At 39.3% G+C, this 17,747-nt stretch overlaps 1 protein-coding gene across 4 annotated transcripts in view; it reads left to right on the forward strand.

Annotated features, from left to right (window-relative positions):
* LOC110832362 (protein Wnt-4) overlaps positions 1 to 14,708 on the forward strand; it is a 104,696-nt gene extending 89,988 nt beyond the window's left edge. For 2 of the 4 annotated variants that reach the window (XM_022069278.2, XM_022069276.2), the window contains exons 2-7: positions 3,978 to 4,113; positions 7,161 to 7,281; positions 8,563 to 8,744; positions 10,244 to 10,351; positions 10,806 to 11,077; positions 11,512 to 14,708. In XM_022069278.2, the coding sequence (XP_021924970.1) occupies positions 3,988 to 4,113; positions 7,161 to 7,281; positions 8,563 to 8,744; positions 10,244 to 10,351; positions 10,806 to 11,077; positions 11,512 to 11,713 (1,011 nt within the window). In that variant the 5' untranslated portion in view covers positions 3,978 to 3,987 and the 3' untranslated portion in view covers positions 11,714 to 14,708. Of the gene's footprint in view, positions 1 to 25; positions 115 to 3,977; positions 4,114 to 7,160; positions 7,282 to 8,562; positions 8,745 to 10,243; positions 10,352 to 10,805; positions 11,078 to 11,511 lie in introns of those variants that run through there. The other 2 variants (XM_022069279.2, XM_022069277.2) reach the window with 2 other exon arrangements.
* The last annotated feature ends 3,039 nt before the right edge of the window (positions 14,709 to 17,747 follow it).

Consider the following 17,747-nt stretch of genomic DNA (forward strand, 5'->3'; position numbering starts at 1 on the left):
GCATGCTTATTTATTTTCGTTGCTACGAAAGATGTGAGAGAAGAAATCGTGATTCTTATCTCGTCTGCAGCTTTACGTGCAGTTGCCACAAGTTACTGACTTCAAAACCTTGCCGTAAGTTTTCCAGGTAGAAAATGTGTCAGAGACAAGCTGCTACAGGAGCAAATTTAAAATAATATGTAGCCCTGTATTATTAATTTGTGCACATTTCAATTAAATTAATATTTGAGCTTATACAATATTAATTTTTCAATTCTGAATAAGTACTGTTAGGGATAAAGAAAGTTTTGTATTAGTTTGAAAACAGTGACATGAGGGTTTCTTTGCCCCGTTGGTCTAATGGGAAAACTGTTATTGGCCCTAGTGTAGAAACAATTGTACCACGGTGATATACCTCCACACCAAATTTCATTTGTATAGAACTATTGATTCATTGGTAGCAGATATCAAGTCAATGGCAACATGCAGATTTCGAAGTAGGAGATTGCCAAGTGGTAAGGTAAATTCTTTACTTATATTTTTGGAGCTACACCCTTTTTGAACGAAGCATTTCACTTGATGTGTGACCATGAGGAAGAATGTGGCCCTAAAGGCATAGGGAGTCTGTCCAACTATACTGCAGCCAGCGTTAATCGAGAAACACCACACAGTAGGGCCTACAATAGAATTCCTCGAAGTGTGAGTTCTTCTTATTGTTAGAGGCATAACACAATAACATTTTACGACATCGTCTCCTTCATTTTGAAATGGATGCTACGGCTGTGGGCATAATCGGTGCTCGTCGTAAATATATAGTCTGAGCAGGTTTGGCGATAAACCAGACTTATCAAGGTAACCAGCTACAGTTCTGTTCCCACAGCTCGGATGGAAAATGAAAATAGCTCTTTTGTCGATGTCAAACAAACAGGATACATATCCTGTCTGACAGGATTTCTTTTAGTACCACAACAAATTCTTTGCAGGAAATGTATGAAATGAACTTGTCCGTCGCTCTACATAGTTTCGCCTATGAAACTATTAGGAATATATTTATGAAATTTTGTAGGTCTGTTCGGGGTCTAAGCTAGCAGCATGATAAAGAAGCTGATTTAATTCTTATTAACCTATAAGCTGCTGTAAGAATGCATTTAAACTCAAAATATTGAGGTACATAAGCCGGAGAATAATCACAATAAGGCAGCATCATCAGGTAGAACAGGTGACCGGCGCTCACCTCCATGGTTTCTCATTTACTGGTGAAGTTGATGTGAAGAAAGGCAAACAAGTCCGTTGCGACTTAGGGGCAGGCGGCTGGCTGTTTGATGAGCGGCTCTCACTGATCCACATTTTGCTGACCCTCGCTTTCTTCATTCTGAAATCCCAGCTATCAAAAGGGGATCCTTGTCTTCTATTGCCGATAACGCCCGTCGCGGAGGCAGATGGGACAACCGTTGGAGCCAATATGTTAGATCAAAGAGGTGACAGCAGTGGCGTACCGAACCTGGCAACAAGATTCGCTTGGGTATCGCAGAACAAGATAGTCGTCCACACATCTCAAGAGTGATTGGTGGGTTTGTAAAGAAACACAGAAGAGAATGACGAACAAAAATACAAAACAGAAATAAATAAATAATTGAAGACAGAAATCTTCATATTCACCGCTGTGAAAACCTCAAATCATAAATTGATGATTGACGAAAGAGAAAAATATGTGAGTTACAGAATAAATGGAATACAAAACAAGTTAGGAACTGTACTAAGAGTGTAATATTTCTGAAGGGTTCTCCAGAATTTGAGCCCCGACCTTCACGAATAGCGCCATCGACTTCAGAGTTGTCTGGGGTCAGAGATCCTTGAATGGGTGAAGTCAAGCCTGCCCTAATGTGGTTGTTAAAATAATCTGATTGAGGTGAAAATTGAAATGACTGGACAGCTTTTCCAAAAATTCTCCTGTATCAAATGTCATCAAAATCTGTGTATCTATTCTCCGGTTGTTTCATGAGTACGAACAGACGGGCGGGCGGAGTAATTTTAACAGGCGCCTGAAAATGCTCTCAGTTGGAATGGTTCATTAACAGATGCCATCTAGTGCGAAGTCACGTTTAGAATTACTCGACGCCATGTTGTTTTAACAAATGTTACATATTTTTCAGTAGGCCTATATTTACTTCACACAGTTAATAAATCCTACGTTATGTGGCGCTAATGTCTTTTTCCAACCCAGAAATTTGCTCGGCCATTGTTCGACATTTTTGTCCGAAAACAGTAAAGTTTCCAATTGCACGACTTTTTTTAACTTATCATTTCGTTCGAAAGTCAAGGACGGGTAGACACATGGACATTGTGAAACCATTTGGAAAGATTTTACTATAAACTGGGAAAGGTAGTCTGACATTTTATTCCATGTTTGCTACTTTCTTCTTCATGGTTCCACGTTTCGAGTATAATACCTCACCCTTGACATAGAGGTTACGTCTAAAAGAGGTCTTTAAATCCTGTTCCACGATGGGCGTTCTACAGTTATTTCATTCGGTTTCTGGATGCACGCCACTGAGAGTCGTCATTCTTCAGTCTCCTGGATCATCGACTGGACCATTTCAGTGATATTAAGGGCTGCGTGAGAGGACGCATCCTGGTACTTGAGTGTTTCACAGAAACCCTGTCTGTTCCCTATAAGGCATTATCGAAGGAAGAAGCTTTGAAAACAATAACTACTCCCTAAGGACCAATGATAAAGTAGACTAGGATGATCGTGCTGAGAGATTCTTCGCGTCGAAGCTCTGTAGTTTCCGTCCCAAGTAGCTTCATGTTTGCTGGGATTGAAAAGACAGGGACAACTCACGTGCTGGTAAAAACACAAAAACATTAGAAGATTATTACGAGAGAATTTTAAACGTAAGGGAATTTTTCGTGTAAAATACAGGTAATATATCAAACAGAGCTCTCACACACGTTACGCGTACTGCATCCTAAGCCAAGTCTACATTCATGTCGTCGGGTAACCATATGTTGATATTAATCTGTTGTGGTTACGTTCAGCGAAGCTAGTGTAAACATGTTGGCTCGTCTTTCGATTTGCACCGATGTTGAGCAACGGGCCGTCATTCGACAGAAGAAACATATACAGCATGGAAATAACTATCACGCAAAGAAAAATGTACCAATGGTTCCGAAGTGTCAGGACAAGCGTTGTTACTGAAGACCGCTCTGGCCTAACGGCGGACAATGTTGAACGAGTTAATGCTCTGTTCAAGAGGACCGCACACAAAATGAGTTATTTTGCATCGCGACGGCGCTCGACCTCATACGGCAGCAGCAACTGTTGAAACAATCAGAAAACTGAAATTCTAGCTTTTCCCTCGCACAGCATACAGTCAAGATCTCGCCTCATCTGATTGCCATATTTTCGGATAATTACATGATTGCTGATTTTCAAATGACGCGGAGCGTACGTGGCTGCGCACGCAACCGGAGACGCTCTTCGCAGATGTCATGATGAAACTCGTGGACCTTAGCAATAAATGTGAGGAGAAACTCGGGGACTAGTCGAAAAATGACACTACAATGTGTACCGTTTGTAGAATAAAGACAAATCATAAACAGACTTTACTTTTTAAATTACCTTCGATATACACGGCTGGAACAGGAGTTGTCAACCAGAGAGACTTTTCTATGTGAGGCTGTTTCTTGACAGTCAGAATTGGCGGCAGGAATCAAAATACGGTTTCAGCCAGCAACTTCGAAACAAGTCTATTTTGTCGTGAAATTGGCAGATCAGGGTCTCTAGAGCTTTCACATATGTTTTTAAAAATTACTACTTGCACAGAAAATATAAATGTAAGATGCCAGGATAGACGGTACTGGGGGTCGAACTCTTGGTTGTTTCAAAATAACCCCAAGATCGAGCACAAATTTTGAGACAATGACCTAGGCTGGAAAAATTTGTGATTGTTCGAAATCATTGTATTTGTTATTTTAAATGAGTTTCATTGTTGCAGGATATTGGGCATGCCGAACTCTCAACAAGTCACCCTTGATCTCACATCAACCAGCTACAGAGACAATTGTGATCGACTGCGGTACCTGGAGGAGAAGCAGCGAGAACTTTGTGCCCTGAGCCAGAACATTCTGACGGTAAGCGGGATCGACTCGCTCACTTACTCGCTACTTGCTGACAAGCTTGGTCGCTCTTTATTCTCATGCTCGTCAATATAAGCGCTTATTCGCCAACTTGCTCTTTTGCTTACGAGTTTACTCGTCCTGTCACTTGCCTGCTCACAAGATTACTCGCATTTTAGAGCGTATCTTTCTTCTTTTGTTTATTTTATAAGCGTTTGCTGCACACTACACGCAAACATGACATTCCAATCCTCAAAACGTTTAAGGTATTCATTTTTTGTTCATTTATTTTCTGTTCACTCTGCGTAATCATCTCATCACGTTTAGTTGACAGATCACCGTTAAATGTCCTGCTGACCAACCACAAGGAAATTCTAAATTTAGCCCACTTTCCTTTGTTTTGCGGTTCCATGCCTGCATGTGTGCGTGCGCACGTGTGTTTAGTCGGTTTCCTGTGTTTCTCCCTTGCCCCTGACGACTTTGGTGTAACAACTGATGAATTTTTTTTAACTTTGTGCAGACATAATTACGTTGGATGTTTGCATGCATTTGTGTATCTAATTCCCTATCATCATTAGGAACGTGGTGGATGTGAAAACATCTGGAGAGAGTCAACAGAATGACATGGAGGTTTTCACGGAGGTGATGAGTTTGTCTTCTGGCCTGTAACGCCGTGTGAAATTGTGCTTGAACTTGATCATAATTTCGGAGGAATATGCTACCTTCGTCTTTAGCACTGAAGATTGGTGCGACGTTTTCTTCCAGAACATTCTATTCTATCTACCTACAAGTTCACACGGCGTTACAACCCAGAATATTAACATCCAGATTGTTAACGTATGTTCTACACGTTTTATTTGCAAAAGACTTTTAGTGGCATGACAGCCAGTCGAAAATGATGTCAAAGTGTTCTCTTCTATGGCAATAACGAAGTGACCATTGTACGAGTAGCTAAGAACATTTAATTTGGTTTGAAGTTGAAGCATAAATATAGCCTACACACACAAACACACTTGTACGCAATATTTATGCGAATTAAATCTGTACCAGCGGATACTGCACACAAAAAATATACCTCTGAGTTCTGTAATTATTTATGTGTGTTTACAGCAAAATAGGTATAATGAGTTTCTTTCTAAAACAACGTCGTTGAAAAATATGCTTAACATCGCATCTCTAGAAAAGAGAGTGGACTCTCTGAGAATTGTGTCTGGATCATAAAGAGAAATTTTAATTTTTGTGAAACTCTGAAATACGACTGGAGTTTGCTTTAGCTCCAGGCACGTCGTGTTCCTGTAGATATGATAGTCAGTTGTCTGGGCCCCTTGCTATTAACTTGCAGCCCCATTGCGCTCAGTATCTTTAACTTTCATCCCTCCTTAATTTTCCGCTTCGGGAGAGTCCAGCGATCACTCACAAGGATCGTCTTCCTTCCAATCACGCTGTTTCAAATCTTCCAGTGCATTTCTTGTTACTTGTTCAACAACCCTTGTGATTCATATGTATCATAAAGGAAGATAGAGAATTGATTCTCTTATCCTTTGTCTCGGAGAATGATTTCTGTATCCCCATCAACCTGACTGTAGATCAGGGATGGACAATTATTTTTATTCGGGGGCCACATGGAACGAATCAAAGTAACAGCGTATCGGAAAACTAGAGAGAAAAATTCTGTGCTAAGTGAAATTTGTTAAATAGCTAATAATTATTCGTAATAACGTAACACACCTTATAAATATATCAGAATTCATAAAAACAAAATTATTAATAATTAATACGGACACTTATTGACCCGTTCCAGTATTTTATTATTAATAATACTAAGATACAGTGGATTCAGGTTAATTGGGACACATCGGGACTAGAACACTTTGGCCCAATTAAGCGGCTGCCCCGATTAACCGATGGCCAATTAACCGGAATCTACTGTGTATCGAAACTGTAAATTCAATTCTTCCACGTTGTTCCTCCACGGTCCAGGAATTTCTTGCAGGATAAAGAGATGTCCATGAGTTCTGTCGAAAGATGGAACACAGTTTACATTTTCTTACAATTTCCTATTTGAGCAATGCGACATTCCCAAAGACAAGAGTTTCCGTGCTGCAACATGTGATGTTATGTCATATTAAGTTCGGAATCACTGAATGGAACACGTTAACTTCTGGTCTGTGGTGATGGTGTTAATTTGTTGTGTAAAAACAAATATCATAAATTGAAACACTTAGCCGTATTAATTGCTAACAAGGAAATTAGTCTAGAAGTAAAAGTTTATAAAACTATGTAGACATATTTGTTATCTCGTCACCAAACTACACGATAAAATCTTAATGATACAAACATCGCTACTTAATCATTCTAAAATGTGGCATATAGTAATTTAGGGAGATCTCGACATCTGGGAGATCTCGACACTTTTAACAAATTTCACCCTAGCGACAGCTGCACTGTAGTGGCAAAGACTGTAACTGTACAGAAGATAGCCTACCATACTGCGATCAACGTGCAACTTCAAAGGAGTCTGTTTTTGCAAGTCTCAACCTCGTAAGGAACCCTCAAAGACGACCAGGTGAGTTTTACATACCCTAAATAGCACATGCTATAATAATTACATTCCAGATAATGATAATTACACTGGATGCACATGGCATTTATGGATTAATAGTTATTGTGGTGACAACTCGCACTTTCTAAAGGACAGCCATGCTATGTGAACTGACAAAAACTTCAACTGTGACCAGTGGTGACATGTGTATTGTAGTGACATGTGTATTGTAGTCGACATTTTGCTTCTATTTCTTTTTTTTGTTAATTGCACTGTTTCCCTTAAACTTACCTGCTTTATTATTGTAGTACAAATAAAACATATCTCCATGGATAATATATGAAAATTTCTGTTTTTAATTTTCAAAAAATATTCCTGAAGCCTAGAGTTTTTTCTTGAGGTGTCGAGATATCCCTAAATTACCCTACTTGACTGGCTCTGTCTGCTATTCAAGAAAATACTTTGTCAGAATTTAGTTATTGATTTGTATTACACTGTAGAGTGTCTATTGTACTTGCAGAGTTTAGGTATCGGAGCAAAGATGGCCATTGACGAGTGTCAGTACCAGTTCCGTATGAGTCGCTGGAACTGCAGCACATTTGGCAATACGACTACGATCTTCGGAGGAGTCCTGTCTGTCAGTAAGTCAACCATTTTCTTTCATCTTCTCGGTTCTCATGTTTTCCATTTATTTATTCTACAAGTTTCTAATCTCCCTCCATATCCTCATTTTCATGCTTTAACACTTTTATGATCACTACGCAGATCTGCGGTCTCTGTGATGTACGACACAACTTACTAAAATCCTCACGCTCCTAACATGGCTCATATCGAAGAAATAAATATAGCAGCGAAGTTAGACATTTTGTCAATATTTAAAGCTATTGGTTCAAATGAAGATGGCTGTCTTCTGGGTTGTTGCGCCGTGTAGTCTGGTAGAAGTTTACCGACGATTCAGAGGGTCTTGCTGCCTCCATCATCAGGGAGAAGAGCATCATCGCCCTGTTGATGGAGACAGTAAGGACCTCTGAAACGTCGGTAAAATTCTATCAGATTACACGGCGCAACAACCCAGAAGATAGCCGTCTCCATATACTTTTGCCTACACATCTTCTTAGTAATAATCTTATTTACAAAACAAACTATAAAATTGCGATCTTGGGTGTATTTTACACAAGTTTCACCGAAATACGTGTTTTAAATATTTTCTTTTCTCAGTAGTGATTGTTGGTGAAACAGCATAGATTCAAACTCATCAATGGGTGCAATGTATAGACTACGATACGTTTTGAAACATATGGACATTGTGACAACCTCAAATGTCTGTTAAATGATTCGAAAGTTGTGTATGAAAAACAATATTAATGCTGCGGAACTGTACGTGTGTGATCGGCTAGTGTTATTAGATTTTTGAATAAAAATGTGTTTTATAAGTACGTGAGTACAACTTCAGGTTTTCCCAGCGTCCTTGACAGGCAGTTTTGTAGTCTACATATATAAACAAGGGTAAGAATGATTACTGGCGCATTGTTATGCAAATCCTGCCATATTTCACACGTAGCGTAGTTTGTGTCCGTTGGTGTGTACATGTCAGAAAGAATTTGTGGTAAACACTGCAGTTTGTAACAAATGAAGGCAGGAAACTAAAACTGCATGCATCAATAGTTAGTGTGCAAAAAGAAATAAAAATCCCACCCCAACACAAGGATTTGATTGTCGCTCTCAAGTTCTGGACAGTCACACCTTTGCACTGAAACACGCGTTACGTTGTTCGAACATGATGGTAGTACCACAAAGCAGGTCCGTCACGGCAAGACTATGCAACCAGGTTTCCGCGCGTGGCCACCTGCTTATCACGTGACTACCATAATGTTTCTGGTGCTTTAGTATAGGTTTCGTGATAATGGTCTCAGTGGAGACAGACATCCGTGGCTGTGTTGTAGAGAGTCGAGAAGCTGCTTACGTCCATGCAGTGTCAGCAGCTGGGATAGCGTACACAGTGACGCGTGCGTGTTCTCGTGGAGAGCTAAACGAATGCAGCTGTGACAGCAGAGTGCGCAGTCGCAAACCCAAAGGAAAATGGCAGTGGGGCGGTTGTTCCGAAGTAAGTGATTGAGAGATGTTTGAAACTTACTGTCCACGAAATTAATACATAATGAGATCGTATCTGTAAATTTGCCTGCATGTTTTGTTTCAGAAAGTACTTTATGGATTTAGATAGAATTTGGTATTGGGGAATGGTATAGAACGAGTTGAATTTTGGTTCATATCGTACAAATATAACCTCTATGAAACCCCAAAACGCTACTTTTCGTAGAAAAAATATGTAAGGGCATTGAATCTGTCTGATTACATCGAACTCACATGATATATACTTAACGAGTAAATATTTAACGAGATACAATTAAAAATAATTTAGTGCTTCTTTAGCGTGTTTTTGCAACACTAGATTAAAAATAAATGACAATCAAAACAAAATAGATATTTATAAAATAAAACTATAGCGCACTTTCCGTATCTTTTCTTCTTTTGGCAGATTGTTTAAAGCAGAAAATTTATCGAAGTTGTCTTTTCCAACGTTCCAGTTATTAATGACATCATTTAATCAGTATTCGTTTGATTTTATAAATTCTTATTTTGAAATGGAAAACTAAGTTTATTAGCTAAAATTGTAGTTTGTTGTCCCTAACAATGCATATCAACTTCGTGGACTAGGCGTTAATACCAATACTTTGAAGTCGAAGTCGGTATAAACAGTGTTCAAAAAACGCAGAAAATACAATACCTCCCCATCATAAAAATAAACTGGTCAATGTTGTTTTTATGAAAGTAATTCCTGTTTACATTGACGGTGAAAATCATACAAAATAAAGAGTTACTAATTGTTACAGCCGTTGGTACATGTAATTAGTTACCACTCGGCTTTGAAGGGTTAAAAAAGAACAATTTACCTCATTAGCAGAGCGCGTACCTACTTCACGCCGCTTTCAAAACATGAAATGCAATTTGTAAAAATTGAATGTTACCTCTGCTTCTGAGCACCACATCGTGCAGGCGAATAGGGGCCACATAGGCAACACAAAACATTTGTAACACCGCGGGTGGGGATGTTCCCGACACCCGTTGTTTGAGGCAGGGAAGGAGATCCCGATGCACGATAGGAAGTGAAGTAACTTACACAACGCATTATATTTTGATCAAAGTAAGATAAAGTTTAAGTACGAAATTTGGGATATTACATGACGAGGATTTCGTGATGTGTACCAAGAGGCTGTTGTTAGGATAGTGACATTCTATTCTACGATGGGACGAGTAGATAATTAATGCATACAGAATATTGATTAGGCAACCTCTTTGAAAATTGTCACTTGCAAGAACAAGCAGATGAGAAAGGACTCGTAACAATAAGATGAGTGTTAGGGAGACAGGTTATGGAGATGATCGTGAATTGAATTGGATCAGAGTATCTTTATCATCGTACGGTTTTGGTATTAGCAGTACTGAACCTTCAGGTTTCTGATACCAGAACTAGTTCCTAGTGGGTGTTAGCCTCGAAACGAAGGCTGCAGAATTGTATTTTTATGGTAATTCTTATATTTTCAGGACATTCATTTTGGTGAGAAATTTAGCAGAGACTTTGTAGACTCTCACGAGAATCGAGACACTGCTGATGGTCTCATGAATTTACATAATAATGAAGCTGGGAGAAGAGTAAGTATTTCACATGAAAAATTAGTAGTAGTTTGTCGAGGTGAGACGTAGGCTACATTGTCCGACCATGTGTGTGGTGTTCCTTAGTAACTTTTGGGCCAATTGATAGAATTCCGTGAATATTGACATGAAAATGACAGCAATACAGGACACCCTCGTACCTTTATAATTTTCAGTTAGCTATCATCAGTAGTAGCAACATGCGAGTTGTGGGAGCTTCGAAGTGGGAGGGACACCAAAGCCATGTACTGTAGGGGTTCTGAAATTTCGTGTGGTAATGACGTTTCGAAAAATATCTATCTTAAAACATGAATATTAGCCCACTACTCGTATGCCATGTTTCTGATGCAAGACGGATGGCAATACCGTCTGTTTAGATATAGGATTTGTAGACAATGGAGCAGGTAAATACAAATCTGTTAGCAACACTGCAGTCCTTCCTCTTTTTCTGCAGTCCATCAGGTCGCGGATGCAGCGAGTGTGCAAGTGCCACGGGATGTCCGGATCTTGCAGCGTAAGAGTGTGTTGGCGGAAACTGCCGCCATTTCGCCAGGTAGGGGACGCCTTGAGCGCGAGATACGAGGGCGCCTCTCACGTCAAGATGGTGGACAAAAAGAGACGGCGTATCAAGAAGCTGAGGGCGGTGAGTCGAGACTACAAGCAGCCCAACAAGACGGACCTGGTGTTCCTAGAGGAGTCGCCGGACTACTGTGAACGTAACGAAACGTGAGCACAGTTTTTCTTTTTTTGGACAGTAAGACAGGCCTATTGTTCCTCGAGGAGGCGCAGGACGAAACTGAAATACAGACCTACGCCATATCGAAAAATGTTTCTATTTTTAAATAAAAGAACTCGTAGCAGCAACGTTACCCGAAAAATAAATCGTCGATTTCCAATTTATTTCGCAGGAACAACGATACCATGTAAATCTGGTTACCGGTAAATGTAGGCCTACGTAGGTGTATTTATTTTATGATGGACTTGCTCCGTGACCACGTCATCGGCTTTCAATCCCACGCGTTTACAAAAGTTGTGCACAAATTTTTGAATACGACTGTCTACTGGGATGCTGCGTCGTGTAGTTTATTAGAAATTGACCGACGTTTCAGACTACCACCAGCAGCAGGGCGATGAGTAAGGCAAACTTTTGTCTCTTTCAGGATGGGGGTTCTCGGGACGCGGGGCCGGCTGTGTAATCGCACGAGTATGGGGCCAGACGGCTGCCGCCTGCTGTGTTGCGGGCGAGGCTACCAGACAAGGGTGCGCGACGTGGAAGAGAAGTGCCATTGTAGGTTCGTGTGGTGCTGTGACGTCAAGTGCGACACGTGCCGCTACAAGAAGGAGGAACACATCTGCAACTAAAAGAAGATCGAATGTCTGTCTGCACAATCCGCCTCGGAGCACCTACAAAGTGACTAAGGAGGAGTGGGTGTCTATACAATTGGTTGCAGAATTCGAGTCATTTATCCAGCTCCAGGGACCCTAAAAGACGACCGGAAGAATGATAGGACGTTATGCAAATGTTGGTTCAAACATCCTGCCTCGGACGGCCCAACAAGGCATTCAGAATCGAAAGAGAAAGAAGAATCCAATCATGGATTATTCTACAAGTAAAACTTTAGCTCAGGCAATAACCAGAGCAACTTACATTAGAACAAATAAAAAATGAATACGTTCTTGCAGGGCGCAGGCAGGCCTAGTTTTGTAACGTTAGGATCGTCATTGACGAATGTCTTTACACATTCAGTCATTTGATTGCATGCTTCTCCGTTAAATAGCTGTAGAATGCCGCGATACTTTTAAACTGGCCAGCTGTCGTGTCGAAGTATCTACAAGCGGCCGGCACTACATTATCAGAACAAAAGAGAACAGCAGACGAACCGAGTTCAGTATTTAATTCCTTGCATTACTGTGGCATTTTTACAGGATATTTGGAGGGGATATGGGAATTTAGAAAAGGCTTGGTTCAGTGACTAAAAGTAAGAAGTAAAAGATGTCCCACTGTACGCCATGTAGGCGCTTGAGGGTGAGGTATTACAGCTCCTACTCATTCTTGACCTCGGCACTAGATTGGGTGAGTGGTCAGCGTCACGCCCCGGCCGGCTTTACCCCCGGGAAAGGAGCCCTGTACCCATTGTAGAGGAGGCTGGGTGGGCCGCAGAACTGGTCTGGGTGCAGAGGCCAGAGGAAAAATCCTCTGCCCCCGTCGGAGATCGAACTCCGATCGTCCAGTTCGTAGACAGTCACTATACTGACTGAGCTTGGCTTTTTAAATAGGTGAAAGTAATCTTAATTTTAAAACGAACTCCTTCCTTGAACACTAAATGTGCAGGCAACAAGGACACTTGCTCAATCCTAACCAGTAACGTATTTTACATTTATTTTTATGAATTTAAAGGATGTTATGTCATCTCAGGTTATGATGGAGAAAACTTTTATAGAAAATTTTGTTTGCCTTTCAGTTTTGTTTCAGGTAATGGTAGCTGCTATAGGTATAGTCGAAAAATTAAGTGCCAAGGCAAATAGGAATGCAGTTTCAGTTTGAAAGAAGTGGACCGAATCATCATAATATGAAGCCATTCTTGTGGTTAGTAAGAAAGAGGCTGACACTTGTAGGATATGAGATTATCACAGCGGTGAGTTTGAAGATGGCCATCTTCTGGGTCGTCGGTAAACTTCTACAGGACTAAACGACCATCTTCAGGCTGAAGCTTCTATCAGAAATGAAACGAGTTAATAAGTTCTGTCTGACATCTAGGCCTTTTTTTTTAATTTCTGATTAGTGTATTTCATATCTTATACCTTAGGGGATGCCAGATTCACATCCTTTGCTTTTAGGGCATGTTGTGTATATTTTACATCACTGTTTTAAAAGAAGTGGACTCAAGAAAACATCAGGGTATCACCTGGCTTGAGTACAGCCCTAATATTAAACTTCTCATTAGTACCACCGCTAGAAGGACTGACAACATAACTTTTGTGTCTGCTAAATTGATGATGTGATCATGGAGGATTCCTCCACATATTTGTGATGTTGGCAGGGGGTTCCCCACATATGACTTCCCTGGCTGGGATTCCCCATCTAATCACTTTTGTGTACAGAAATGTGTGTGGGTTTTACTGTAAAGCATCCTTTATTGTAATCTGATTTTAACCCAAATTGGGATGTGTTGACAAATTATAGCAAAACATCTAACTAACTAACTCCCTGATAGCAGAAACCACAGGTTCAACACCGACAATTATTCCGAGGCTTTGCCATTGTTTTTGTAACATAGAACATTTTTCGCCGAGCTGGAGGACCACTCCTCATCGGCATCCGGGACCGCTTATTCAATATATTCGCGGCTAACCTCCATTACTGGAGCCTGTCCCTCCATCTGAGGGACCCACCTAACGTGGGAGTGAAACTTCTCAGTTTGTAAAACTTAATGAAAATCCATTCAGTAGTTCTGTTGTTTTTGTGGACACACAGATATGACAAAGCTGACTGGTGCATTTTCTTGCAACTTTAATTGTGAACACACCTAAAAAGAGAACTGAGAAGTGACTTCAAGCAATTTGGAAAGATTAATTTTGAGAATTTTTAAATTGTGGTTCTAAGAACATGAGTCAGATATTTTTTAAAACAACTGTAAGGTGAGAACATTTATTTACTTTCAGAAGGCTTTAAAGTCACTTAACACCTCCACTTCTGTTTTTTGAACCACAAATGCCATGTTTTAGCCATCTGCATGCATGGAATTTTGATAATATCGATTTCAGAATATTAAAACCAAAATCTTCGTGTATCTTGTAGTATACCAACTATATGTTTTTCTGATGTGTAGACATCCACTCCTGATCCAATTGCAGGGCACAAATAATGGAAACCAAAATCTTCATTTGTCATCAAAACAAATGAGTTGCTCGAGCGGAGGTTAGAGTTCAACGGCGTGTCAAGAAGAGTAATGTAACTTCAAAAGAATCTCATCTTAATTAGTGCAACATTTGACATAATTGCATACCATCAAAGTATTACATCCCTGAGTTGGATGACAATTCTCAGTATTCACAGGAAAATTACAAGTTGTTTTTGTGTTACTCGATGAAGCACATATCATGAACGTGCCACAGTCACGACACATATCTGTTGTGCCAGTATTCTTACTTTCTGAACAGCTGGATGGCAGGGCAATGAAACCGTGAGGCCTGTTTTGAAAACAAACAAGTGACAGTCTGGTGTAAAAAGGCTGTACTGCCAAGAATGCAGTATTGTTGTTACCATTTGGTTGACACACCCCAGAAATTTTGTGAATGTGGAAATTCTGTAGCATTTATATACAGAGGTTTCATAAATTGTTCATTTTTCCCTGTTTTTCTTCAAACCTTTCAGTTCTTCAGTTACATTTGCAAATAAATTGAAAATAAAACCAGAAAAAATAACATTCTGAACATCTGTCCTTAGGTTTTTATTGCTGGAACTCAATAAAATGTATCAGATTACACAGCGCTACAACACAAAAAACAGCCGTCTTCTTAATGTACTATGTTAATGTGATTTATACTGATTTTTAGTTTGAACTCCCTTGTAAAAATAACAAAAGGAAGGTTGGCTTAATGTTAAGTTGCCTGAATATGACTTGTGAAGTAACCAGTTTAAATATCAGCCTGTGCAGCAACTGGCTTGACTAAATAGGCTGTGACCACTTCCTCTTAGAGTTGTGCCAATTCATCATGCCTGATCATCCTCACATTTCATTAAATGTAAAATAAACTTCGTAGTTAATACAGTATTGCTGAAAAAGCTGTGAAACTTAAGAATAATTTTTAATCTTATTAGCAGGGTTATGTGAGGTTGGAAGTATGATGGCAGTGATGTGGGATACGTTATATTCCTTTTTGAAATAAGAGCTGAGAAGGAGGACGACTGAGTGGAATTGAATTCTATACTTGCTACTACTCAGTGCTATCCACTAGTGGACTTGACAGAATCCATTGTGATTTCAGTTTACGCAAGCTACTGAGCTGCTGTGCTGACAAGATGTCACATAGAACACGTAAAGTTGTGCGACTACCAAGAAACTGTTCAGAATTATGATCTTGTAAGTAAGGTTACAGTGCCAATTGCAATGATGTTGGTGGGATATTGGAGTGATAAGTGTTATAAACTATGACTGTACTTAAAAGTCTGGTAGTCGTCGTCTTTTGTGTTAAGGACGTGAGACAATAGATTAAGAGTGTAAATGAACAATTGCCAGAATGTGATAACTGTTAATTTATAAGTTTTTGTCATATGATAGATGCCAAAATTATATCTTGTTTCCAATATGCATATCTTTCTTACCGCATGACATTAATCAGCTTCATCAGTGTTTGTGTATGCAGATCTGTTGTGAGTAGGTTTAATTACTATCATCTATAACTTTGCTGTATAAAAATATGTATTTATATGTACCCATCTGTGTAAAGTCGATTTGTGTTAGCCACATAGAAAATAAAACCACACAATTGTAAAGTGAGATAATATTTCAGGCTTATTTAAGTAGTAAGGAGTGTCCATTTTATCTGGGGTCTGAGTGCTGTACAGTGCACAGACTTTTCTACATAGCAGTGGAGTCATCACCAAGATATTATTATGAGTCTATTAAGCTGTAACCTGTACACTCAATAGTAGTAGTAATAGTAGAAGATGGATGGTTCTTCATAGGTGCTTCAGCTGTTGAAACAAATTTTGTGTCTTAAAAACACATAATCTTCACTAATAATTAAAAAGCTTAATAATGATGTGAAACATAAGTAATTGAAAATGTAAATAAAGTATATTGGAGTGTTATTATTGTAAGATATTAAAGTATGTAGTTTTTTGTTTCTCTTCATCTCAATTTTATGGAACATTTTGTGGCAGAAATTAATATCCTACAAAACAAATATTAAAAATATATAGGGTTCTGAAGTAACAGGTGGTGCAGTTTCCAAACACACTGATAGGTGACTTTGTAATAAATTACCAGATACAGTTAAAGTGAATTATCAGTTGAAAATATTTCATGCATCATGTGGAGTTCCATGTTTGATAAAAGAATACTGTAACAAACTTTTATTTTTCAGAGACCTGAAAATTCAGACTCTACATACAGATCCCTCCTCAAGAGTTTGCATGACAGCCATATGGTAATACTGGTCATAGAAAAAAAAAAGATAAATGGGAGGTATCAGGTTGCATAGATTTCACATGATGTTGCATAGAAGTAGGTCATTTAGTGTCTGTGATACTGATGTTTGTAAGGAATAGACACACGTCCACACCTTCTATTTATGTTTATTTTTCTTAAAAAAAGAGACCATGTTTCACAGTCATACAAAAATGGCATTTATGAAAGTAGATGACATTATAAAAATTTCTAAATAAACCAAAAGTAATTCCTCATTTTGTCAATTGTGGTCTTCTAAGTTATAGCATCATGTAGTCTTATAGCTGTTTACCAATGATCCTCCAAAACATTATGCCAATGAACTACAAGGCCACACAGTGTCACTGCCCACAAAGGCGATATTCAGCATCTTTACTGCCATGAGAACCTCAGTCTCAGATAATTCCTGATTTTATCCTTTTTGCAACTTCATGAACCTCAGACAGAACTATCTTCAAAATTCAAATCAGTGAATTTTATATAAAATTAAGAGGGCCAATGGATGTTGTAGCCAGTTGGTTAGTACTCCTGCTTCATATTTGGGAAGTCCAGCTTCAAATCCCATCCCAAAGACCAGCTATCCTGACTGAGGTTTCTTGTGGTTTTCCTCAGTCTCTTCAGGTAAGTTCTGGGATAGTATCTTAAATTAGGCCATGGCCAATTTCCCCTCCTCAAGTCATTATTCATTAATGATTATACCATTTGATCATTAAATAGGGAAAACATTGATAGATCCATGGTTCAGATCCCTGATCTCACATATGTTGCAGTTAGAAAGTACACCATAGAACAATAGTGACTGATGTTGTCAGTGTTGTGATATACTGCCATCTAATGGTGTATGTACTAAGAACTAACAGTTTCTTCAGCCAACATAACCATGTTCAAACATCTGCCACGATAATGTTACAGAGTGTAAATTCCAAAGTATGTGTTTCGAGTTGTGAATTATGGCATAACGTCCATATAAAATTTAATGAATTTACTTTCAAGCATTATCTACTTCTTCAGGTCGTGCAGATGGGCATGAGCTGCGAAAAGTCCAGATTGTGTGGGTTAGGTCAGGTTATATTAGTGATGCCCATGCACAGAGGAAAATGGTTAAAGTCGTCATCATCACACCACGAGAGTTTGTGTATGTCAGGAAGGGGCAACAAAGTGTAAGAAGTCATAAAGTGTCAATTTCGAACAGCAACCTGTGGCATAACATCGACAACCAGTTT

The sequence above is a fragment of the Zootermopsis nevadensis genome, unplaced genomic scaffold (genome assembly GCF_977971745.1).
Source record: "Zootermopsis nevadensis isolate Lab colony 2312 unplaced genomic scaffold, Znev_1.0 Znev_ptg000006l, whole genome shotgun sequence".
Lineage (NCBI taxonomy): Eukaryota > Metazoa > Arthropoda > Insecta > Blattodea > Termopsidae > Zootermopsis > Zootermopsis nevadensis.